Source organism: Felis catus, chromosome X (genome assembly GCF_018350175.1).
Source record: "Felis catus isolate Fca126 chromosome X, F.catus_Fca126_mat1.0, whole genome shotgun sequence".
NCBI lineage: Eukaryota > Metazoa > Chordata > Mammalia > Carnivora > Felidae > Felis > Felis catus.
In genome coordinates this window covers 94,333,071-94,358,481 of record NC_058386.1, presented here as the reverse complement: position 1 = coordinate 94,358,481, position 25,411 = coordinate 94,333,071, and the positions used below count along the sequence as shown (strand labels likewise).

The 25,411-nt window shown below is 43.7% G+C and overlaps 1 protein-coding gene across 4 annotated transcripts in view; it reads right to left on the bottom strand.

The window, feature by feature from the left end:
- PLS3 (plastin 3) overlaps window positions 1–25,411 on the bottom strand; it is a 93,332-nt gene that overhangs the window by 42,743 nt on the left and 25,178 nt on the right. For 2 of the 4 annotated variants that reach the window (XM_006943944.4, XM_045050423.1), the window contains exons 2-3: window positions 4,766–4,850; window positions 2,410–2,490 (exon numbers count right to left, since the gene is read on the bottom strand). In XM_006943944.4, the coding sequence (XP_006944006.1) occupies window positions 2,410–2,482 (73 nt within the window). In that variant the 5' untranslated portion in view covers window positions 2,483–2,490; window positions 4,766–4,850. Of the gene's footprint in view, window positions 1–2,409; window positions 2,491–4,765; window positions 4,851–19,692; window positions 19,740–25,411 lie in introns of those variants that run through there. The other 2 variants (XM_045050422.1, XM_045050424.1) reach the window with 2 other exon arrangements.

Sequence of the window (25,411 nt, the reverse complement as noted above, 5' to 3'; positions counted from 1 at the left end):
GGGGCTCGAACTCACAAGCTGTGAGATCATGACCCGAGCCGAAGTCAGACGCTCAACCGACTGAGCCACCCAGGCGCCCCAAGGTGCAGGATTTAAAATAGACGGTAGTTCTACAGTGACTCTTTCCTTCAGTCTAAGCTCTAACTGATCCCTCTTGTTTTGTACTTAACCCTGGTTCCTATGTGGAGATAACTGGTCAACCCTCTTTGTGTCTTTAAAGCTTTCGAGGAGCAGTTAAGCTCTTTTACGGATGAGAGTATTTCAGTGCCCTCAAGTAAAACATATTTGAAGAGCTTTAATTTTAAAACGAAATTGCACACAATTGTTTCCAAGGTGCTGCACACGAGAACAAGGCCTGTATTAAACAATAAACATGTATTTGAGGAAACGAGGCCTTTAAGATTCAATAATGGCAATAATAAGTCATGGTCCTTACCCCAAGATTCTATTCATAAAGACAGAAATTAGGCCGTCCCTCAAACTGAAAGACGAACATAAGAAAAAAAAGAAGGTTCAAAGGATATGCAATGCTAAAACAATTATGACAAGGATATTTCTATAGAATAATGAGATTTAAAAAATCTTGCAGCCAGGAATTCACCTGTCATTTTCTTGCAATCAGTCGAACATCAGGAGAGTACCAGATAATACTCTCCTTACGGTAAGTAGTAACTATGGCCAGTTAACAGACTCCTTTTTTTTTTTTCTCATAGACACCCAGAAAATTATGTTCGATTCAGGCCTACCCAATTTTTTCCACTTAAGAGTTATTTTTTTTAATGCTTATTTTGAGACAGAGAAAGCGTGTGCACACACGTGAGTTGGGGAGGGACAGAGAGAGAGGGACAGAGAGAATCCCAAGCAGGCTCCACACTGTCAGAGCAGAGCCCGAAGCGGGGCTCGATCCCACGAACCATGAGCTCGAGAGCCGAAATCACCTGAGCAGAAAACAAGAGTCGGAAGCTTAACAGACTGAGCAGAGGGGCACCTCTGCTTAGAATTCTGAGGAGATTATGAATAGTCACCCTGGTGAGGCATCATTATTCTTCCCAAGGCCTGCTGTTAGCCTTAAACGCCTTCGCAGAAAATGCTGTTCCGAAATGTACGGAAATAGAGATGTACATGTCCTGGCTTTTCATTAATGAGGTTTGTAACATAGGTCAGAGAGTCAGTTCTGATTTTTTTTAAACAATTTTTTTTTCAATGTTTATTTATTTTTGGGACAGAGAGAGACAGAGCATGAACGGGGGAGGGGCAGAGAGAGAGGGAGACACAGAATCGGAAACAGGCTCCAGGCTCTGAGCCATCAGCCCAGAGCCCGACGCGGGGCTCGAACTCACGGACCGCGAGATCGTGACCTGGCTGAAGTCGGACGCTTAACCGACTGCGCCACCCAGGCGCCCCGAGTCAGTTCTGATTTAAATAACAAATCATTATGATCTAACTTGACACCCTTTGATCAAGGAGATACCACATACTAGTAGCTTACCTCTTTAGGCCCATGTTGACTCACGTGAGTACATACATCAATCATCAGTTCTTACCCTGTTTTCTCACTATCTTCTACTGATAGGACATGAGCACTGAAATTTGGAATGTAAATACTATCAACTGCTTCCAGAGCTGCGAAATTCTAAGACATGTTCTGTGATGTTTAAGGAAAAACCGAATGGCATGCTACGTCTTCCCATCTTATGCTGATACTACAGCTTAACGTGAGAAGGTTGAACAGACTGTGTTATCCAAAGGCACAGAAGCTCCATGAAAAAGGCCACAAAGCCAAGCTCATCAGGGAAAGGCAAAGCATCAGCTAATTGAAGGAATCACCTAATGTTTTCAGGGGTCACACGTCCCTCTGAGAATATGAAGGCTCCAATACTCTCCTAAGAAATATATGCTATATAATACGGTTAACAACCAAAGATTTGTCTAAGAATTTCAGGAGCCACAGTGGCCCCCAGCGAAGGACTGGTACCCAGGACTAAAAACCTTTGACCATATTAGATAATCTACCTTTTTTATTTTTCTTATTGGTATGCTGTGGAATTTATTTCATAGGACCACTTTTTTTTTTTTTTTACAAAGAAGTACATCACCCTGTTTGTTATTTATTTATTTATTGTTAAGTAATCTCTGCGTACAACATGGTGCTTGAACTCATGACCCCAAGATCAAGAGTCACACGCTCTACTAACGGAGCCATTCAGCCGGCCCTTGACCATATTAGATAATAGACGTAATTAGAAATAATAGTTTAACGTGTTGCTCCTAAAACTTTATCCCGTTGGTTTTAACTACCTTGCCCTACGGTTCACGATTAACCATTCATATAATTTTTTAGAGAAATAACTTTTATCAGGGCCACATAATTATTGCTTTACTATAGGTAACGCTGTAAAAACTACTCACCAACTTTTGCAAAGGCCTCTTTCAGTTCATCAAGCTCATCTTTGGAAATCTGAGTGGTAGCCATCTCGTCCATTTAAAGGTCTAAAGAGAAACCAGAAAGGTTTACGACTGAGCGATGTTTGTGATGAATATATGATAAGCATTCCTGTGAAATTCTCATCTTAGAATTTATTTATTTATTTTTTTTTTTTTAAGAATAAGGTGAGGGTTCTAATTTACAAAGAGGCGGAGGAAATAATATTTATTTATTTATTTATTTTTTCAACGTTTATTTATTTTGGGGACAGAGAGAGACAGAGCATGAACGGGGGAGGGGCAGAGAGAGAGGGAGACACAGAACCGGAAACAGGCTCCAGGCTCCGAGCCATCAGCCCAGAGCCTGACGCGGGGCTCAAACTCACGGACCGCGAGATCGTGACCTGGCTGAAGTCCGACGCTTAACCGACTGCGCCACCCAGGCGCCCCTCATCTTAGAATTTAAACAGAATTGCCAACTGCTAAAAGCATCTGAATGCGTTCCCATATTTATAGCTAAAGCCATCATGAAGAAAACAAACACATGAGAAGTCATGATTTACCAAAAGTTATTCAGACCAAAAAAGTCTCTGAATCTTCCTTTCAAGAACAAAATCTTACGCTCCTAAGTGTAAGGAAGGGCCAAGGTACCCAGCAATGACAGGAAAGAGATACATCCTAGAAATTCTTGGTTATTCATGCCAAAACTAAAAGTCAAAATCGCCTGACCAAAGACTCACATACAATGTAACTGTTCGATTAAGCCTTTATCTCTCTTTCTTTCTTACTGGCTCTTTACATTTTTTTCCGGCTTTATTGAGAGATAACTGGCATGTAATATCGTGTACGTTTCAGGTGTATACCACGATGATTGGATATACTAACATACTGTGAAATGATTACTACAACAAGGTTAATTAGCACATCCAGCACCTCACACAGTTACCATTTTTTCCATTAAGTCACTTTAAAATCATTCATTGCGGGGGCATCTGGGTGTCTTAGCTGGTTAAGCATCCGGCTCTTGGTGTCAGCTAAGATCGTAATCCCACAGTTTGCGGGATGAAGCCCTGCGTCGGGCTCTGGGCTGACAGCACGGAGCCTGCTTGGGATTCTCCCTCTCTCCCTCTCTCTCTGCCCCTCCCTCACTCGTGCTCTTTCTCTCAAAATAGATAAACATTAAAAATAAATAAATAAATAAGGGCGCCTGGGTGGCTCAGTTCGTTGAGAGTCCAGCTTCTGCTCGGGTCACGATCTCGCCGTTTGTGAGTTCGAGCCCCGCGTCGGGCTCTGTGCTGACAGCTGGGAACCTGGGGCCTGCTTCGGATTCTGTGTCTCCCTCTCTCTCTGCCCCCCCCCCCTTGCACTGTCTCTCTCTTGCTCTCAAAAATAAATAAGCATTTAAAATAAATAAATGAATAAATAAAATCATTCCTTGTGAAAACACTGGTTTTCATATAGGATACTAACACCTATCAATCACTCCCATTAAAGGAGCGTTCATATAACTTACATTATTTGGGTTTAATACATAATTGGGTTCCAAATACATAATTTGCGTTCTGACTGGGCCTGATTTTACCTACTTAACCAACAGAGCTGGGGGTTGACAAACTGTGGCCTGTGGGCCACATCTGGACTACTGCCTATTTCTGCACTTCCCCCAAGCTAAATATGGTTTGTGAAGAAAGAAAAACATTTGCAGTCAGTTTTGATAAGGCACGTTAACTTTGAGCCCTAATTAAGGGAAAGGTTATCCCCCTCCAAGAGCGAATTCTATTTTTCTCAGCAGTAGATGTGTATTACAAAATAGTACTCTATTATTAGTAGTAGTAGTATAGTTTGAATTTTGTCAGCAAAAATTCATGGAAATAATATTATTACATCCTTGATATTAATAACATAATATTTTTGATTTTGCCTCTTGGCCCATAACACTTATGATCTGGACCTTTATAGAAAAATCTTCTCGAGCTCCGCAACAGAGGAAGGAGGTCTGTATCACAATGGGTAATCCCCAAATACAAACCTGTCCACAATTTTTGGACAGAGAGGAATAAAAATAATTATGTCTTGCTCTGGGTTTGTTTATTTGGGGGGGGGAGGGGGATTTATTTTTTCTCAGTCTTTTTTAAGGACTTTATTTTTATAGCAGACTTTTAGGTTCGTAGCAAAATTGAACAGGGAGCACAGAGATTTCAGGCCTCGTGCAATCCTTCAGCAGTCACATGCACAGCCAACACCATTATCAACATCCCCCACCACAGGTGGCTCCTTTGTTAGAAAAACAGACTTTTAAAAAACAGAAAACAGAACTTGCTTCTTTATAAACTTTTCTTACCTAGGATGTTAAAATGTCACGAAAGAGGGACAAATGTCTCAGTAGATAAGTTGGGTAAAAACACCTTTCAGAGTAGTCTGAGGCTCTATAAGGTAAAGAAAGATCTTCAGTTAGAGATGAGGTAGGCATTTTAAAAAGTTAAGAGTAAACAGCGATTTTTCATGTTAAGCTATAACGAAATGACGGTACTTTTAAAAAGTATCCTTTATTTTACTATTATGATATTTAACACTTCTGATTACAAAAATACTATATAGGATTTACTCCAATTTTCTTTTCTGTTTAAAAATAAGGTTATTTATTTATTTTGAGAGAGAGAGAGAGAGCACAAGTAGAGTGAGAGAGAGAGAGAGAGAGAGAGAGAGAGAGAGAGAGAATCCCAAGCAGGTTCCGCGCTGTCGGCACAGAGCCCGATGTGGGGCTCGAACGCACAAACCGTGAGATCGTGACCTGAGCTGAAACCAAGAGTATGGCGCTCACCCAACTGAACGACCCAGGCGCCCTCCAAGTTTCTTTACACAAGTTTTACACAGTCAAGTTTTCAATACGAAATCATTAACCATCTCCGTGAACTTCACCATGTAGAACAAGGGCACAGAAAGTTTGAAAGTGAGACTGTCTCAGGAAATCCAAAACACGCGGCTTCTCCTTATCTCTGAAGGTCCTTTCCAGTTTGGGCAGTTTGGGCATCAGTAATGATCTAAAGTATTTGAGTTAAAGAAACAAAGACAAGTGATTTATTCTCATACTACCCTATCACTCCCTTACGAAAGGGAACATTAGATAAAGAGGGTTCTAGACATAGCTCCCTCTCCTGCCCCACGCTTCATCCCTGCTGACTAAACCCTTCTCCCCCACCCCCATGGTTTCTCCCCTTTGCGGGTCCGCAAGGCTGAACAGGGCAGAAATCTCTTTCCCTCTCCTTCACGCTCCTCCCCAACGCAAACACATCTATCCTCACACACTTTTACCAACATTTCAGGCATCAGTTGTATGTCTAGTTCCTGCCCTCAAGGAATTTACAGTCTGGGGAGGGCAACATATAAATAATTATAATTGGACACAAAGGAAATTAGTGGCTGCAATAAAGAGATAGAAGGGAAAAGGCTCTGGAGACTTGGAAGAATATTCATTTCTTTTCAGATAGGCCAGGAAAGAGGTAGTTTTGTTCTTCCTGCAAAATTAGGAAATACTTAGATCTCACAGAAAGGACTTCAAGGCAACCATTTACTTACAAACGAATATTAACAGAGGGGTGCCTGGGTGGCTCAGTTCAGTTCAGCGCCTGACTCTTGATTTTGGTTCAGGTCATGATCTCTCAGTTCTTGGGTTTGAGCCCCGCAGCAGGCTCTGCATTGATAGCACGAAGCCTGCTTGGGATTCCTCTCTCTTTCTCTGCTTCTCCCTTACATGTGCTCGCTCTCTCTCAGAAATAAAATGGGTAAATTTTATGAAAATATTAATACAGTTGGAAACTACACTTACGGTGGTGAGCATTGAGCAATGTATAGAATTGTTGAATCACTAAGCAATCTACCTGAAATGAATCATTATGTCAACTACACTTCAATAATAAAAATTTTAAAAAATCAATATGACTCAGCATTAAAAAAAGACACCAGAATATATTTTCAGGTTTTAATTTTTTTTAATATTATTTTTGAGAGAGAGTGACAGAGCGTGAGCAGGGGAGGGACAGCAAGAGAGGGAGACACAGAATCCGAAGCAGGCTCCAGGCTCTGAGCTGTCAGCACAGATCCCGACTCGGGGCTTGAACTCATGAACTGTGAGATCACGACCCGAGCTGAAGTCAGGTGCTTAACCAGCTAAGCTACCCAGGCACCCCTACTTTCAGGTTTTCTAATTTCTTATTCTTGTCTTTTTAATTTTTTTTTTAACGTTTATTTATTTGTGGGACAGAGAGAGACAGAGCATGAACGGGGGAGGGGCAGAGAGAGAGGGAGACACAGAATCGGAAACAGGCTCCAGGCTCCGAGCCATCAGCCCAGAGCCTGACGCGGGACTCAAACTCACGGACCGCGAGATCGTGACCTGGCTGAAGTCGGACACTCAACCGACTGCGCCACCCAGGCGCCCCTCTAATTTCTTATTCTTGTCTCATTATCTCAATGAAAGCCTAAAGTGATTTCTTTTACACTGTAGGGGAGCAAATATACCACCCCAAAATATGCCTCTTTGGCATATTATTTTCAGCTGGTTATTTTTAATAGCGAACACTGGTGGGGCTCTGGAAACTGAGAAGTTAACCTTTTGTACAAAATATTTACATTCGTAAGGGAACTCTCCATGTGTCCTGGCATCTCCCGGCTGTAACAGGAAGAGAATATTGAAATCTCTAGAAACTCTTATTAATGGAGGAAGGCACAGTCTTAAATCCGCATGACAAGCTTACGGTTGTTTACTGCGCTTTTCCTGGTTACCTCCCATGACTGACTCCCCACCCCCAGCAGCTTCTTTTGTGTTTAGCCTAGAAGTGGTATTTCAGGTGGTAGCTGCAGCCATTTCAGAGAGGTGCTCAGTTTTCCAGGGTCTCTCCCATGGATGCAGGAGGTATATATGTTATTAAACTTCTTTTTTTTATTTAAAAAATTTTTTTAAATGTTTATTTATTTTTGAGAGACAGAGAGACAGAGCATGAGCGGGGGAGGGGCAGACAGAGAGGGAGACACAGAATCCAAAGCAGCCTCCAGGCTCTGAGCTGTCGGCGCAGAGCCCGACAAGGGGCTCGAACCCACCAACCGTGACATCATGACCTGAGCCGCAGCTGGATGCTCAAGCGACTGAGCCACCCAGCGCCCCTATGTTATTAAACTTCTATATGTCTCCTGTTGATCTTTATCATGTCAATTTAATTAGACCAGCCAAAGAACCTAGAAGGGCGGAAGAAGACTTTTTTTTCTCCCCAACAACACCTACAGCTCACAGGAGACGTCGGGAGGCACATCTGAATAAGAATGAAAAGAATTGGAACATGCAAATGTCCCCAAAACAACATTTCCAGGCAAGATGGTCCAGGAAAACAGAATAGTTTAGGAGTTTCTCGCTTAAATGAACTCAGTTTCGTTTATTTATAATTACATGAAATAACTGCTACCCTGAGGCACCCGAGCTACTACTAAATACAAAGTCAAATTTAAAAGCCTTGCCATATATGCTTTAGTTGATAAAAGTCACAATTTTTAAAATAATTTTTATTTATTTACTTTTGTGAGAGACAGAGATAGTGTGAGCAGGGGAGGGGCAGAAGGAGTGGGAGAGAAAGGTCATCTCAAGCAGGCTCTGAACTGCCAGCACAGAACCCGACGCAGGGCTCGAACCCACGAAACCGTGAGATCGTGACCTGAGCTGAAACCGAGAGTCTGATGCTTAACCAACCGAGCCACCCAGGCGCCCGATAAAAGTCACAATTTTTATTTTATTTTTTTAAATGTTTATTTATTTTTGAGAGAGAGAGAGAGAGAGCCCGCATGAGCGAGCAGGGGAGGGACAGAGAGAAAGGGAGACACTCAGTCTGAAGCAGGTTCCAGGCTCCGAGCTGTCAGCCCAGAGCCTGACGTGAGGCTCGAACTCATGAACTGTGAGATCATGACCTGAGCTGATGTCGGCCACCTAACCGACTGAGCCACCCAGCTGCCCCTGATGGTATCTTTCTTTCCAGTTTATTTATTTATTCTGAGAAATTGAGAGAGAGAGAGGGGGGCTGCCAGGTAGGTATTTAACATTAAGGTTTTAAAAATTAAAATCTTACAAATTAAAATGACAGCAGCTCCGTTTCTCTTCACGGGGCATTCCTTGAAATACGGGAAGACTTGGATGTGGAATCCGAAAAGGTCAGTGTCCCAGTTCTGCTGTTTCCTAGCAGTGTGTCCATGAGCAAGATTATTTAATCGGACCCTCAGTCTCCTCATTTGAAGACAGCGATAATAATACCTACTTCCCTCAGGTCCTCATGAAGATTAAGAATGGCATATGTAGGGGGCGCCTGGGTGGGTCAGGCGGTTAATCTCATGGTTCGTGAGTTCAAGCCCTACATCAGTTAGTGCAGAGCCTGCTTGGGGTTCTCTCGCTCTCTCAAAATAAACTTAAAAAATACAAAAAAAAAAAAAAGAAAAAGGAGGGCATATGTGAAGACACACTGTAATATATAAATTATTCTACAGTAACTTCAGATCCTTGATGAAAGAAAACAGGGAATAAATATCTAGATCATTGTGAGAGGCTATATAAAAATAGGCCTAAGTTCCAGTAAGAACCTTTTAAATGGGATCTATGAAAAGTTATTCCATTTTCCCTAATAAGTATTGTCTACAGCGTCTAAAGATGTCCTTCATACCTAAAAATTCTAAGCCTTTAGTCAATATCATTTCAGAAGGAGGGGCCTAAAGAAAACCCGTCAGCCACTTTTCACCCATGACTCAATTTAACTCCTTCATTAAGGCCAGTTTCCAAATACAACTTGAAGAGTGGCCAGGAGACATTTTTAAAAAATGCAAATTTTACTTTAAGTATTTCAGGACCACTTTATTTATTTATTTATTATTATTTTTTTTAAATTTTTTTTTAATGTTTATTTATTTTAGAGACAGAGAGACAGAGCACAAGCAGGGTCAGGGCAGAGCGAGAGGGAGACAGAATCTGAAACAGGCTCCAGGCTCTGAGCTGTCAGCCCAGAGCCCGACGCGGGGCTTGAACTCACGAACCGTGAGATCATGACCTGAGCCGAAGCCGGAGGCTCAACCGACTGAGCCACCCAGGCGCCCCTCAGGACCACTTTAAAAGACACCTAAGAGCTTGTCAATATTGCCATTTTCCTCCCAATCTGCCCATTTCCGCGCCCCCCCCCCCCCATCAACACTGAAAAATGAAAGGTCAAGAGGTAAAAAGTAAATTTACTTGCTGAACTTTAACCTGAGGTTCTCGGTATGCGGTTGCCAGGCCAAAAGAAAAGGGTGACTTTTGAAACAGGTCTTCCTCCCGAGTCTATCTTACCAACGAACTGAACTTTATTTTACAAGGGAGGGAGAGAGTGAGTGAGCGAGAGAGAGAGAGAGAGAGAGAGAGAGAGAGAGAGAGAGAGAGAGAGAGTGTGCTGTTTAAAAAAAAAAGATCTATATTTTCCTTCCATTTAAATGTAGCCAAATGAAATCCCAATCAAAAGTAAAGGCTCCCAGGGTCTCTGCATTTTTCTGAGTTCTCTCACTGTCCCAAATTCTGTCTCCTCCCTTGCTCCTATGCCTGCCTCCCCTGGGACCAAAAAAACACACAAAACAAAACAAAAACACAAACACAAACAAACCCAAAACAACAACAAAGCAAAAACAAATCCTCTCTCTCCCTAAACATCTGAGACAAAGGACAACAGATTTTCAAAAAGGGGAATAAAAGAAAAAGCAAACAAAACCTTGTTTGTTTGTGTTTTTCATAAAAGGATATGGTGTACAACCGGGCCTGAATTCAGGGCGTCACCCATAGAGGAATCTTAGGCCTATGAAGTCATCCCTAATTACAGAGTTTGACTAACAATGCGGCAATTATGAAACCACTCCACTGGCTCGTTTAACTACACTTCAACCCTGAACACAAATCTTTGCTGAGAAAGGCGTACCGACCAGGAGCTACCTGAAACTATTACTCAAATTCTGAAAGGTATGTGGCGGAGATGAGGAGGGGTGCCTGTTTTCATTCCCTAAAGCGATTCACTGGAGGAATGCAGCTGACGGAATAATCTATTTACTGATCTTGGTCATCCGGGACCACGTGGGGCAGGAGGCCCGGCGCCCGCACTGGGAAACTCACCCGTGGATAATCAGGAGTCGCTGATGAACTCTGGATTTCTTTTTCTCGAAGCCGAAAGGGAACTACGGGATAAAAGTGGGGGCTGGGGGGGTGGGGGGAGGCGATTCAACCCTAGACTCGGCCACACTAGCGTGCCAGGGAAACACAACTGGGAAGGCGAGGCAACAAAGGGTGGCCAGAAAACATGGAAGGAGACACTATTTCACAATAAGTGAAGGGAAGAAACCTCCAGGGCCTCTGCGATGTAGGAATAATCCGAGAGCGGTCACCTTCCTTTGTCCACACCAGGCAGCGCTTTGGGACACCCACACTTCACATACCTGTGCCCACAGAAACCGCCGCCCTGCCTCCTCCCGAGTTGGGCAAGTCAACAGCACCGGTCTCCAGGTCACGCGGGTGCTCGACCCTGAGCTAAAAGCCCCGCTGCTCTTACTAGGATTACTCAAGCTCCAAACCTGTATTTCCCAGTGGCTTTCTAGATTTCAACTTGACTGTCCGTCCACCACAGTCACTCACTCCTCCGTTCACATCCCAGCCTTCATTGAAGGCTTGGCAGGCACCAGGCTTGGGTTGGGTGCTGCATATGAAGAGAATTAGGACCCCAAGTCCCCTTCTCTTGAAGGGCTTACTGTCTAGTGGCAGAAATAGAAAAACAGACACATGATATTGGTGCTACCATGCTATTAGTATTTCCTGAGTGGGGAGGGTCAGGAAAGGTTTTCCAAAGAAGACCTTTGATTTTCTAAGTTTCTTTATTTATTTATTTTTGAGAGTGAGCGAGCGAGCATGAACAGGGGAGGGGCAGAGAGAGAGAGAATCCGAAGCAGGCTCCGCACTGTCAGCCAGGAGCCCGATGGGGGGCTCGAACCCACGAACCACGAGATCATGACCTGAGCGGAAACCGAGAGTCGGCCGCTCGACCGGCTGAGCCACCCAGGCACCCCCAAAGACGACTTGGGAACTGTGGCGTAGAATTCCCCAGCGACACATCACTGGTGAAGGCATTCTAGACACACAGACATAAAGAGAAGATTATACGCTGGAGCTGGAGACAGTGTGGTCGGAGCACAGTGCCTGGGGATTATGACAGACACAACTGGGAGCAGAAAAAGGTCAGGGTCCACTTTAGAAGGGCTCCGCTCAAAACATGGACTTGACCCTCTAGCCAGGGGAGAAGGAAGGTCAGTGAGGAGGATCCCAGTCAGGAAAGCCAAAGCGTCTACGTTGAATTCGCTGCCCCCTTAGTTCCTCTTCAACCACCTCTCCTGCCGCCTCAGCTTTCCCTTTCAAGTTGCCCACTTTCCTCCGTCTCCAGGGTTCCAAATCTGAGGCCGAAGTTGGGCCACAAGAAACAGAGGGAGGGTGAAGTAAATAATTAAGCGGTCCGGGTTCTCCCAGCATACCCCCTTTATTACCTCAGGTCCGGCCCGTTCCAAAAGCCTTTTAGCTGGTCTATCGCCCCTCGTGTCCCTCCAATGCCATCTTTACACTGCCGGCTCCCTGGAGAGATGATCTACGACCTGTTCTACACGAAACAAAGTCCCACCGTTTATGCACGACACTCAAGGCCCCACACGCTTCTGTACCGATCCCTGCGTGTCTTTGCGATGTCACTTCCCATCACGTGCCCGGCACCCTCGACTCACTCGAGAAAGATACCGTTTCCCAAGCAGGCCACGGAGCTTCCCGTTCCCATTCCTTCTCCTCTGTGCTTCTCTCCGGTGGAATGTTCTCCACCCATCTCCCATCTGCCCTTCAAAAAGCACCTTGAAGGGAGTCTCTTCAGATTGAGCCCACCTGAGAGTAACAAGCCCCTCTGCCCGGTCCTGGCTGTGTTTTCTTCTTTCAGACAGCTCCAGTTTTATTTTGTTATTATTTTGTAAAATGTTTATTTATTTTTGAGAGACAGAGCACGAGTGGGGGAGGGGCAGAGAGAGAGGGAGACCCAGCAGCCGAAGCCGGCTCCAGGCTCCCAGCTGTCAGCACAGAGCCCGACGCGGGGCTCGAACTCACGAACCGCGAGATCGTGACCTGGGCCAAAGTCGGATGCTTAAACCCACTGAGCCTGCCCAGGCACCCCCGGACAGCTCCAATTTTAAATATTTTGTTTTACTGTCACAGCCTATGTACCAATGTCTGGATGGGAAAATACTGTCACCACAAGGACAGCATTTATAAGAGAGCTCTTTGATGGAAAGGGCCATATCCCATTTTCATCTTCATATTCCCAGCCCCGATCGCAGTGCCTACAGAGTAGGTAATAATAATCATTAAGATAATGTAATAACATATCATTGTAAGCTTACATTACAGCTGACATTTACAGAAGGCTTATTATTTACGTGCATTCTGCTAAATGCTGTGTGTGTGTATATATATATATATTATGTAAGTTACATCTCTCTAGAGACGTTTTTAGAAAAAAAAGTCTCTAAACTGGGTGATACTGTTATTCCCACTTTACAGAAGAGCAAGTAAGCTCAGAGAAGTTGTGTAACTTTCCCAAAGTCACACAGCTATTGAGAGGTAGAGCCAGGTCTCAAACCCAGGTCTGCCTGCCACTACCGTCAGGATTCTCAACCATTTTGCTATTGTAGACTCCTCCACGACAGCTTATTGAGTGAATTTCTTGCCCCCCAGCAGGACCATAACCTTTATCAGACTGGAGGTACAGCTCACTTACCTCTGTACTCGCCACAGCACGTAGAATAATGCACACAGTGCATTTTCAATACATATTTTCTGAGTCAAAAGTGGCCCACAGCTAGTGCCCACAACCATTTCGATCACGTTGGTCGCCCTTTAAGGAAGCTATCATTGCTTATGCCTAAAACGGCTTGTCTAAATCTCTGCCTGATATTTATGTCCTCTAGAGCGGTCCTACTAGGCACACTAACCAGTTTTCCACTTCCAAACACTCAAACTTGGCTTTTTTTTAAAGTTTATTTTTAGTTATTTTGAGAGAGAGAGTGAGAGAGCAAGGGAGGGGGAAGAGACAGAATCCCAGGCAGGCTCTAGGCTGTCAGCGCAGAGCCCGATGCGGGGCTTGACCTCACAAACCGGAGATCATGACCTGAGCTGAAATCAAGAGTGGGACGCTTAACCGACTGAGCCATTGAGGCACTCCCAAAATTAGCTTTTGGATCACAACCATCCTCCTGAACATGTCCTGTTAACTTCACATCACTACTTTTCGTTCTATCCGGCCCCGTTCCTCTTTCCCTCTCTCCCACTAAGGACTCCTCTCTGTATCCACCTCTCACGCGTATAACGCTCTCCTCTATTTTTTCTTCTCTCCCTATCCAAATCCTACTAGCCCTTCAAGGTTCAGCAGAAGCCTCACTCTCTCCTAATGCAGGATTTAGACTCTCGTAACCAAAGCATTTCATTCTGGCCTCCTCCACACAGCCCCTCACTTGGGGCCCCTCACTTGGTTCGAGAATAATCTTCCCCAATAAAAGAGATTCGTTCTTTTCTTTAAAAATTTTTTTTTCAACGTTTATTTATTTTTTGGGACAGAGAGAGACAGAGCATGAACGGGGGAGGGGCAGAGGGAGAGGGAGACACAGAATCGGAAACAGGCTCCAGGCTCCGAGCCATCAGCCCAGAGCCCGACGCGGGGCTCGAACTCCCGGACCGCGAGATCGTGACCTGGCTGAAGTCGGACGCTTAACCGACTGCGCCACCCAGGCACCCCGAGATTCGTTCTTTTCTTAACAGCACGCTTGTTAACTTGCCCGGCTACTTGCTCTGCTAGACTCGTTTCAAGATTGTCCGTATCTCAAGAACAGAGTTCCAACTCTGCCTTCCCCTTCTATACTCCCGCCATTATAATCCGTTGTCGGGTCCCGGGCAGAGGCACGACTCAATGTTTTGAGGGTAGTGCTAATTCCCAGCAAGCCCAATATCCAATGACTATGGAAGCTGTATTAGGGAAGAAACAAGAGCCTAGGGTAGTTACAGGATTTCGCCCAAGACACAAAGCTGTGCAGCAAATGTAAAATTTAAAGCGTGGGGGGGGGGGGCACCTGGGTGGCTCAGTTGGTGAAGCCTCCGACTTTGGCTCGGGTCATGATCTCAGTTTGTGGGTTCGAGCCCTGCACTGGGTTCTGCACTGACAGTGTGGAGCCTGCTTGGGATTCTCTCTGTCTGCCTCTCCCCCGCTCATGCTCTCGCTCTCTCTCAAAAAGAAATAAACTGAAGAAAAAAAAAAAAAAGCGTGTGTGTGAGTGGAGGTAATTAAGTACTCTTACTGTAAAAGCAAAAACACTGCTTTGTGGAAAGAAGGCCCATGCCTATTAGAGCGTATGGAAGATCATTGAAAAGCTCCTAACAAAAGTGACCATGGCATTGAGAAGTATGCACAGTTATCAGAAAATGTAGATAGTGTCCCCTGTAGCCAATACTAACTTGTTCTCATTACTTCAAGGATAAGGGATTCACTAATTCTTGTATTGAAACCACTAAAACGGATTGTGTAAAATATACAGAACACAGGTAACAGGTTCAGAAGACTGTATATTATAGAATTCTAAAAGTTCTTTCTTCAAAACATTAATGTTAAAACAGGCTGTAAATTCTTTTAAGTAGGCTCCACGCTCCAACGCAAGGCTCGAACTCACGACCCTGAGATCAGGGCCTGAGCTGAGATCAACAGTCGGACGCTCGACCGACTGAGCCACCCAGGCACCCCAAACAGGCTGTACTTTTGAAAAATCAGGACACAACTGCTTACCACGCCTTGTGGCACATTCGTTTCCCCTATGTGACAGGCTTGTGCCTCACCGTATTTAATATTACTTAATTTCAGCCTCTTAAATGCTAAGTACAGTGAAGAACCACTCCCACTGGGTGGGTGCTAATAACTTAGTACAAACATAACCAAACACTCAAGTATCTGTGTGATTTACTTTTTAAGGATTCTTTTCATACGTAAGCCATCACTATGGCACCCATAGTTTTTTGTGGGTTTTTTTTTTTAGTGTTTATTTATTTTTGAGAGAGCAAGGGAGGGGCAGAGAGAGAAGGAGAGAGAGAATCCCAAGCTGGGCTCCCCGATTCAGGGCTCGAACCTGCGAACCGGGAGATCATGACCTGAGCCAAAACCAAGAGTCAAAAGCCCAACCGACTGAGCCACCCAGGAGCCCCTGTTTTCTTGTTTTGTTTTGTTTGGTTTGGTTTCGTTTGGTTTGGTTTTAGCGATTAGTTCTTAAACGTAACAGCTGATTTTTCTCAAGGAGCAAGCAAGTTGTCTGCAGTTACTTTTAGAAAACTTTAAGGATTTGTTGCTCTGAAAGTCAAAACAACTGAGCCAAACTCTAAATGCCCCCCAGACGTCTCAGGTTCCTAGATCTGAAAGTTCAGGAAAGGTTCAAGCACGAAGAAGTGGTGACGGATTTTGCTGTCGACTACTCCAGCACTTCAGCATTATTACAAACGGCTTCTGATGCCGATGCATTTGTACCGCATACTTTATTTAGTGAAGCTGTTTTTCAAGCCTAGATCTTCTGCTAATTCTACTTGACATTGCAGCCACAAATTGGGAAAACTTAACAGAGGACATGGCTAGGTGACCCCAAATGAAACTGACAGCATTTTCCCATGAGGCACTGTTGTGTATTCTGTTAGGTTATCCAGTACTGAGGACTACAGAGAATAAAGAATCTGGCTGACGGAACTATAATGCACTTGGATTAAAACAGTGTGAACACAAAAATATATTGCTTCTGTGGCGCCTGGGTGGTTCAGTTGGTTGAGCATCCGGTTTCAGCTCAGGTCACGATCTCCCCGTTTGTGGGTTCAAGCCCCGCGCTGGGCTCTGTGCAGCCAGCGCGGAGCCTGCTTGGGATTCTCTCTCTCTCTCTCTCTCTCTCTCTCTCTCTCCCTCTCTCTCGACTCCTCCCCCGCTTGTGCTCGCTCGCTCTCTCTCTCTCTCTCTCCCTCTCAAAATAAATAAGTAAACCTAAAAGATAATTATATTACTTCAGGTAACACAGTATATCATTTCAGGGACATTTGTGAAGTGACCTGAAAAACCTTAACTACTGCCTCCATGACAAAATAGGTTTCAAATTCCAAGTCAATTGAGAAATGGCCTGTAGAAAGCTCATCAGTGACTCAAGGCTAACTCTGATCTTTTTAAAAATGTTTTTAAATGAGTGTTTATTTTTGAGAGAGAGAGAGCATGAGTGGGGCAAGGGACGAGAGAGAGGGAGACACAGAATCCCAAGCAGCCTCTAGGCTTCAGGCTCTGAGCGGTCAGCACAGAGCCCGACGCGGGGCTCGAACCCACGAACCGCGAGGTCATGACCTGAGCCAAAGTCGGACGCTCAAAGGACTCAGCCACCCAGGTGCCCCTGTTTGCATTGTTTTAAAGGAGGCACACCACTGGGGCGCCTGGGTGGCTCGGTTGGTTAGGCGACTGACTTCGGCTCAGGTCGTGATCTCACGGTTCGTGAGTTCGAGCCCCACGTTGGGCTCTGTGCTGACCGCTCAGAGCCTGGAGCCTACTTCAGATTCTGTGTCTTCCCCCTCTCTCTACCCCTCCCCTACTCACACTCTGTGTCTCTCTGTCTCTCAATAATAAATAAACGTTAAAAAAAATTTTAAAGGAGGCACACCATGGAGTTCTAGCTGCTAGCTACTAACTCCCCTTCCCCAATTCCCGTAGCCTCGCCCCTTTCAGTATGAACATCTCCTTCTCTATTTCTTCCACTAGTCTGTGAGCTCCTTGAAAGCAGGGTTAGTATCTTATTTGACTTTGTATCTTGGCCCACAATAAGCACCTACTAAATGTGTGTTGAATAAACTTTGATGGAGGCAAGTAGGGAAAGTGAACATACTTAAGTAGCCTATATAGTTGTCTCCTGTGGTTTTAAAAAATGCAGTCTGTTAGAAAAAGCTGTGAACAAAGTAGTCAAGACATAATAATGTTCCCACATTCTTCACATGCAATTGCCTTATTAGCATGCTTTAACTATCTCCTCTTGTTTAATGCTTCAAGATACTACGAAACTACTCAAGATGTTTGCAGCCTGTCCTTTGAATTGAGCTGAAAGTCAAACAGAAAGTTTTGTTCCCCCCCCCCCAACACACACGTTTGTACTTGCTACAATTTTGACAATCAGGCAGCACAGTTCACCTTTACAATGACACACATCATGCGGCAAATCATGTTTCGACAGATCTGCAATTCCTAGGTAAAACTAATGTTTGGAAATAAATGTCAATTGCCCCCAAACTAAAGCTATGCTCAAATATCTTATTATGAAAACTTTTCAATATACACAAAAGAGGAAACAGTGCAATAAACACCCATGAACCCATCACTCCAGACATCTCATGATTTTGCCCTACATAGCTCTCTTAAGAAACGAGTTCATTTTCTGGAAACACCTCTATTCTATTCTAGAATCTAGCATCGGCTAGATTCGAATTGATCTTTTTTTTCAAGTACCAATATCTAGGAGTCACTTAAACCCCAAAGGGTGGCTAATCCTGTGTCATTTCCTGGAGGAATATCAAATACTTCCATTTAAAGTAAACGTTGCCTGTCTTCTTTTTGTACTTAATAAAAAAAAAAAAAAAGGGATAAGATCTTGAAGTAATGGCTATTTAAAAATAGGTTAGTAACCTTTCCAATAATGGAAACATTCACTTCAATTTAGTCAGATTGAAGACATTCTTTAAATTCTTACCAGGCAAGGGTTCCACAGATATTTAATATATGTCCTTATCATAGTCAAAAAGCCCCTTTCCCTGTGACGGAGAATACTATCAAAGCCAAAGATAAAACATCACAGTGACCCCTCTCCTTCTCCCATCTTTACAAAGCTAAGGTTGTATTAATTCCTTGGATTGAAACTGCCTTCTCTCCTTTTCAAAGGTCTAAGCCCGTCCATATTTCCTAAGTAAACATCAACACTCCCAAAATATCTGAATAATTCATGACAAAATGTCTCTGCTGCTGATGAAATTAATTGACCTCTGAGGGGTATTCCCATTGTCCTTTCCTGTGAAAATTAACACTGAAGCCAAGGGCAACCTTCAGGTGTGTGTGTGTGTGTGTGTGTGTGTGTGTGTGTGTGTGTGTGTGTATGTGTGTGTGTATATACACACACACATATACACACACATAGAGGCAATATATATATATATATATATATATATACACACACATATACACACGTACACACACATCACAAGATCAGACTAGTTAATTAACATGCTTCAATTCAAAGCAAAATATTATGATGTTACAACTCAAAAATCACAAGCGATACAATTTTAGCTTTGACTTTGAGCTAAACTGAAAGCCTATCTATTCGTCACTGGACGTGTCTCCTGCATTGTTACATACCCTGCTTATACGTTCTCAGATATAGTACTTGTTAACCGAGAAAACACTTTTTACTTCAGACGGGTATCGGAGTCAGAGGTTTAGCTTTGTTGAAATAAGGAGAAACAAAACTTACACGATCCCCACCTGATGGAAATCCGTGACGAATACGTGGGCACCGAAATCTCTATTACTACCACGATACAGTAACAGCACAAAATTCCACCACCACTGATTTTCAGGTACCTTGTAGAGTATAAGCAAATACTCTCACAACGTTTGTCATAAGTCATTTTATAAGAGTAGAATACTGGTCTAATCATGACAGCTACCTCATCTCCTTCACAGAATTCTGAAACACCATGTATGGATCAAAGGCATCAAAGACATTTGAAATTCCATCCCCCTCATACACACACACAAGATACAAAGTAATAGTTTCTGTCATTTAAGCCTTTGGGCCTCTCACTTGACAGATACGGGGATATAATGAAGATTTCAAGACCAATTTTTAAAAAAGCACAACGTCCCTAGACTATGCCCCAAATGAAGACAAGACAGAATATAAAGAGACATTTGGAGACTCTCAAACTTCAAACATGTTTCTCTTCGAGTTGATTCTACTTGAATAAGTAAGGTTTCAAATGCATCTCCAAATGTTGAACCACCCAAACACAGAGGAAGAATTTCGAACTTTTTAAAAGGAAATTTCTGCTTAAATATCCAGTCATCTAAAAGTTAGAGCCTACCAAAATAATATGAAAATAGTTACCCTTCCACCACGGCGAGAGCAAACCTGTTTCTTTCTCTCTGGCAGCACTAATAGAAGGAACCTCCCACGCCCAGAAACGCCAATCTGGAAACCCAACATTCTTCTTACAATTGCAACTTTAGAGAGCAAGTCATAACACTTCCTGCTAGAAAAGGAGAACACCCTGACAAAAGAGTGATACAATACTTACGAATCCCCTTCCTGACAGCCTCCTGGTATTTTGCCAAGTATTAGTAAACTCTAACTTTACGACATTAGGCAAAAAGGTAATTTTTTAAAAAATGTTTTATTGAGTTTTGAGACAGTGTAAGTAGGGGCGGGGCAGAGGATCCAAAGTGGGCTCTGAGCTGGCAGCACAGAGCCCGACGTGGGGCTCGAACTCACGAACCGTGAGATCACGGCCCGAGCCAAGGTCGGATGCTCAACCGATTGAGCCACCCAGGCGCCCCAGTGAAAGGTTAATTTTTAAAATTCCAGCTTCACTCAAATCTTGCAAGAGCATCGGGGAATTTAAAAGTTGGTTCAGGTCAAATAGCTACAACCCACATACCTATTTAGAGCTTGAACATTAGCCAAGTAACCTGCTTATTTTAGAACCACATGGAACCAGCTTTTCCCCAGTGCCCCAGTCACTCGTCCATAGGAAAGTACAATACTCAGAAAGGCCAATGAACGGTCTCAGACCACTTATGTTCTCCATTGTTCGTTTCAATCTATACCTAATCATGCCTTCATACAACATTTATGCTCCTTATGATAGGCGTTGTAGGCATTGATTGCCAAGTATCTGTGTCTTGTTTTCTTTCGAAAATGTAAGCTATTAAGTATAGGGATTATACCTTCTACCAGCATAGCACAAAGGAATACAGCCAATACTCGGCTGAACGGAATAATTTTGTATTCAGAGGCAGTGTCACCCAGCAGTTAAGGGCTATGTGAGTCCTTGGGTAAGTTGCTTAAGCTACTGTGTCTCTATTTTCTCCTCCAGGGATGGTCATAGTAACAACTTCCCCTAAGAATCCCTTAAGACACGTTCAAAATTTAGATCACGTCCTGGCGCATGGTAGGCGTTAGGTTATGTGACACCTGCTATTCTGGTTACTGAAATTTGCTTTAGAGCCAATCAAGCGGTATCTAATCAGTAAACTGCTGAATTAAGCCACCAGGTATCTGAGGATGCCCATTAGGGGAGAGAACAGAAAATCAATAGGGGTACTGTGCTCAAGAGACCACTTCTAATACTGACACGGGGCAAGTGGATCGTCTGGAAGGAAATGGAGCACGGTGCAAGCATCAGGGTCTCGGGAGCGAGCCAGCCTTGAATTCCGTGTGACCTTGAACAATTCCTTAGCTTCTCTGAGCCCTAGGGTCATACCTGTATCAATGGAGCTAATTCCACATGCTTCACAGGGTTACTCTAAAGATGCGATGAGATGCAACAGCCAGAGAATACCATCTGCCCTATCTACCTAATAGGAATCAAAGGGGCGTAACGGATACTCCAGTCCTTTTGAAATAATGTAAAGCAACCCGAAGCGTTTTCTGACATCCTGAATTCTCGAAAACAAGGAGGCAGCTCGAACCTGCGCTCACTCGTGACAAGGTTCAGGATGGTCCACGCTACGAGGCAGAGTGCTCTCCTGTCCTCATCGGGAACCGCCACGAGCCACCAGTCGATTACGATTTGCCTCCTTCACGGAAGCGCTTCCTTCCATCAGTCACAAAAACTGCGTCAAGTATCAAAAGGCAACAAATGCAGAACAGAAGGAACCAGAGGCTGTGTGTTTCCATCCGTCTCCGTTGCTGACTCACTAGGTGAAGCCTGTTCCACTTTCTGGAGTCTCAGTTTCTCCATTTGTAAAAGCAACTCGCCAACACTTCGAGCTGACTGGTAGGAAGGAGGCACACGCATGCCTTATCACGCGTTTTACCGACAGAAAACGGGGGCGCAGACAACTGCCTAAGGTAAGAGGACTGTATCAGCGCTGGATCAGAAATGTTGGGTTTTCCCAGTGTTACCTTTGCTGTGCCATACTTGTCCCTTCAGACCACTCAGATGGGTCTGTCTCAAGCACTGTTAACCTCTTCAATGATAACGCTACCTGGAATCAGATTCCTGGACTTTCCCTTCCGTGGCCGTCTGGATTGAATGCAAATGCTTTCTAGCTTTCTGAACGCTATGGCTTTTTTTTTTTTAAGCTTATTTATTTTGAGAGAGAGAGAGAACACAAGTAGAGAAGGGGCAGAGAGAGAGAGAGAGAGAGAGAGAGAGAGAATCCCAGGCAGGCTTGATGCGGGGCTGTGAGCTCACAAACCACAAGACCATGACCTGAGCCAAAGTCGGACGCTTCACTGCCTGAACCACCCAGGCGCCTCAGTACAAGGACATTTTCTTAAAGACTGTCCTATCACATCAGTAGTTCAGCCAGTTTTAGTCTGTGGCCCATTTGGTAACCTAAATGTCTCATCATCGGGTATGTGTGGGTGTGCACGGTCGGGGTGGGGAGGTGGAGTGCGTTTGTGCGTGTGCACGTCTGAGACTATTTGCGAGCAGCATCTCGGATTTTACGGTGGGCAACAAAAGCTGGTTTGGGAACAGAAGACGGTGGCAAGGGTTGTGTAAGACGCTTCACGTGTTTCTAAGCAGGCCACGGAATGAAAACCACTTTTACACTGCATTCCAAATTCACCACGATGAGTGCTGAGGAAAGCCAATGGAAACCAACCTGTTTTATCTGCACGCGTAAAGCTCTCTCTCTCTCTCTCTCTCTCTCTCAGATGGTACAAACAAATCCATAAAGTTAAAAGTTCACACACACATGCACCTCTGAGCACACACACACCCCGAAGGGCGGAAAGGAAGGAAGGAGGCACACCCAAAGTTGCCTGAGCCTTTCACAGACGTATAAGGGTAACTTTCATTCAAACGTCATGCTTTCCACCCCGCCCAGTACCAGGTATATTCTTTCCATGTGTGACATACACGCTGGAGGCCTCTCCCACTGTGCTCGGTGACGCACCTCAGGAACACTGACCTATTGTCCTCTAATGAAATTGGATTTTACCCATCTTCATGACTTACAAAGCAAACAAACAAATAAGAACACCCACAGTGAGTGAAGGATTGAAGCCAAGGGACCTTACGTCAATTAACATGCTGGGAACTGCTACCGTATTTTGGACTATATTGCAAAGTATAGGCAATTTATACCGGGAGGAGTATTAGGCACGCCACCTTCCCGCGGCACGGATGTGTCCGTTTTAACAACCAAGTGTGTCTGGTTTGTGTTATCATTCTTTTCATACCTGAGGGGGAAATAAGCCACAAATATATCTTAATTATTCCAGTAGTCCAAGGGATGTCTCCTCAGTAGTATTCATTAGCTCTGCATTTGTGTCAGAAAGTAATCAAGGTTTTAAAGTGCGGTGTCTTGTTACACGTTAAATTATACACTTTGCCCTAATGCACTGAAACAAAAAAATGGAAATAAATAGAAGGTAGATATAAGTAGGAGTCCTCCAAAACTAGTCAGCAGAACTACAGACAGGGCGAGGAGCCGACTGAAAAGCCATCTGTTGGGACTACAGTTAACAATACCGAATTGTGTATTTGAAGTTTGCTAAGAGAGTAAACCCAGAACGTCTCATCCTAAGAAAATGCCTACCTGTGTGAGGAGCTGGAGGTTAACCAGCCTTTTTGTGGTTGTCATTTCACAATGTATATAAATATGCAATCATTATGCGGTACGCCTGAAACTAATGCTATGTTAATGTCAATTACATCTCAGTAACACTGGAAAAGAAGCCATCTGTGTTCTGTTCATAGCTAATAAAACCATATAAAGGAACAACTCAGACATCTCACACTTTTCTATCCTGAGGGTCTCTCACTCAAAAAAAAAAAAAGAAGAAGGAAATGGGAGAGGAGAAAGATAAAGACTGGAAACAACAAAAACTCAACTCAGAGTTTCCTGAAGTTTTGGCCTCAGGACCTGAGGACCCCAAAGAGGTCTTTCATATGTAGGTTTGATCTATCAATGCGTTTATCATATTAGAAACTACAACTGGGGGGTGCTTGAGTGGCTCAGTCGGTTAAGCATCTGACTTCGGCTCAGATCATGATCTCGCGGTCTGTGAGTTCGAGCCCCTGCATCGGGCTCTGTGCTGACAGCTCGGTCTGGATCCTGCTTCGGATTCTGTGTCTCCCCCTCTCTCTGTCCTTCCCCCACTCGCACTCTCTCTCTCTCTCTCTCTCTGTCTCTGTCTCTCTCAAAAATAAATAAACATTACAAAAAAAAAGAAACTACAACTGGGAAATCTTAAGATATTTACTTAAAAATAACAATAAACTATTATGTGTTAACACGAATAACATTTTTAATGCAAATCACTATATTCCCCCCAATATGAGTGAAAAGTGTATTGTTTACATTTTTGCAAACTGCTTTATCATTTAACTAAATACAAAAACAGCTGGATTTCCATGTATGCTTCTGCCTTCAATGTTGTTTTAGGTTCAAGTGTAAGGAAGAAAATACGGCCTCATATAGATACATTGTTGAAAGAAGTGTTTTAAGAGCCCTTTCAGATAATTATGGATATTCTTCCTTATAATGCTACAGCAAAACTTGAGAAGTGGGAGTTTTGTAAATGTTACTTGCAGTGTGGAATCTGATACCAAACCTATGAATTTTTCATACTCCGTTACATTAAAATCCATTGGTCTACCTTGCACATTAAATGGACCTTTTACCCATGCTTGATTTTGTAACATCATGCACCGGTCATTTGGAACAATATTGTGTGACTAATGCACCTCTTCCAAATGTTGTCTCACTTCATTTTACAATACCCAACCAACCACTTTCATTAAAAATACCACCACTCTGACTTCACTCACATGAGGACTTTGAGAGACAAAACAGATGAACATAAGGGAAGGGAAACAAAAATCATATAAAAACACGGAAGGGGACAAAACAGAAGAGACTCATAAATATGGAGAACAGACTGAGGGTTGCTGGAGGGGTTGTGGGAGGGGGGATGGGCTAAATGGGTCAGGGGCATTAAGGAATCTACTGAAATCATGGCTTCACTATATACGAACTAATTTGGATGTGAATTTTAAAAAAATGCAAAAGAAAGTTAAATTAAAAAAAACAAAAAAAATAAATAAATAAAAACTAAAAATACCACCGAGCTCAGAAAAATCTAAGTACTGACACTTGATGCAAGTTTTCAAAAATTTGAATTTTTGCTTGAAAGCTCTCATTTTACCATTGGCAACAAATACGCTCAGTTGTTTACCTTGCAGTAACAGGCACACCTGGTTCATTTTTGAAAGTTTTTAAGTAATTGCTGTACCCAACGTGGGGCTCAAAATCACGACCCCGAGATCAAGAGTGACCAGTCTCTTCCGATTGAGCCGGCCGGGCGCCCTTCACTTGGTTCCTTTTTGATAAAGTATCTGCCAGATACTCAGGTCTGCATAATCAGTTAACGTGCCATTCAATCTTTCAAGTAAAAAGTTTTCTATTTTTTTAAAAAAAATGCGGCTAATTTAGCTCGCAACTCTAACAACCGCACAGGTACTTTTCCGGTGAGAAAGCTTTCACTATAGTGAAAGATGTATGCCCAGGGGTGCCTGGGTGGCTCAAGTCGGTTAAGCGACCGACTCTAGATCTCAGCTCAGGCCTTGATCTCAGGGTCGTGAGTTCAA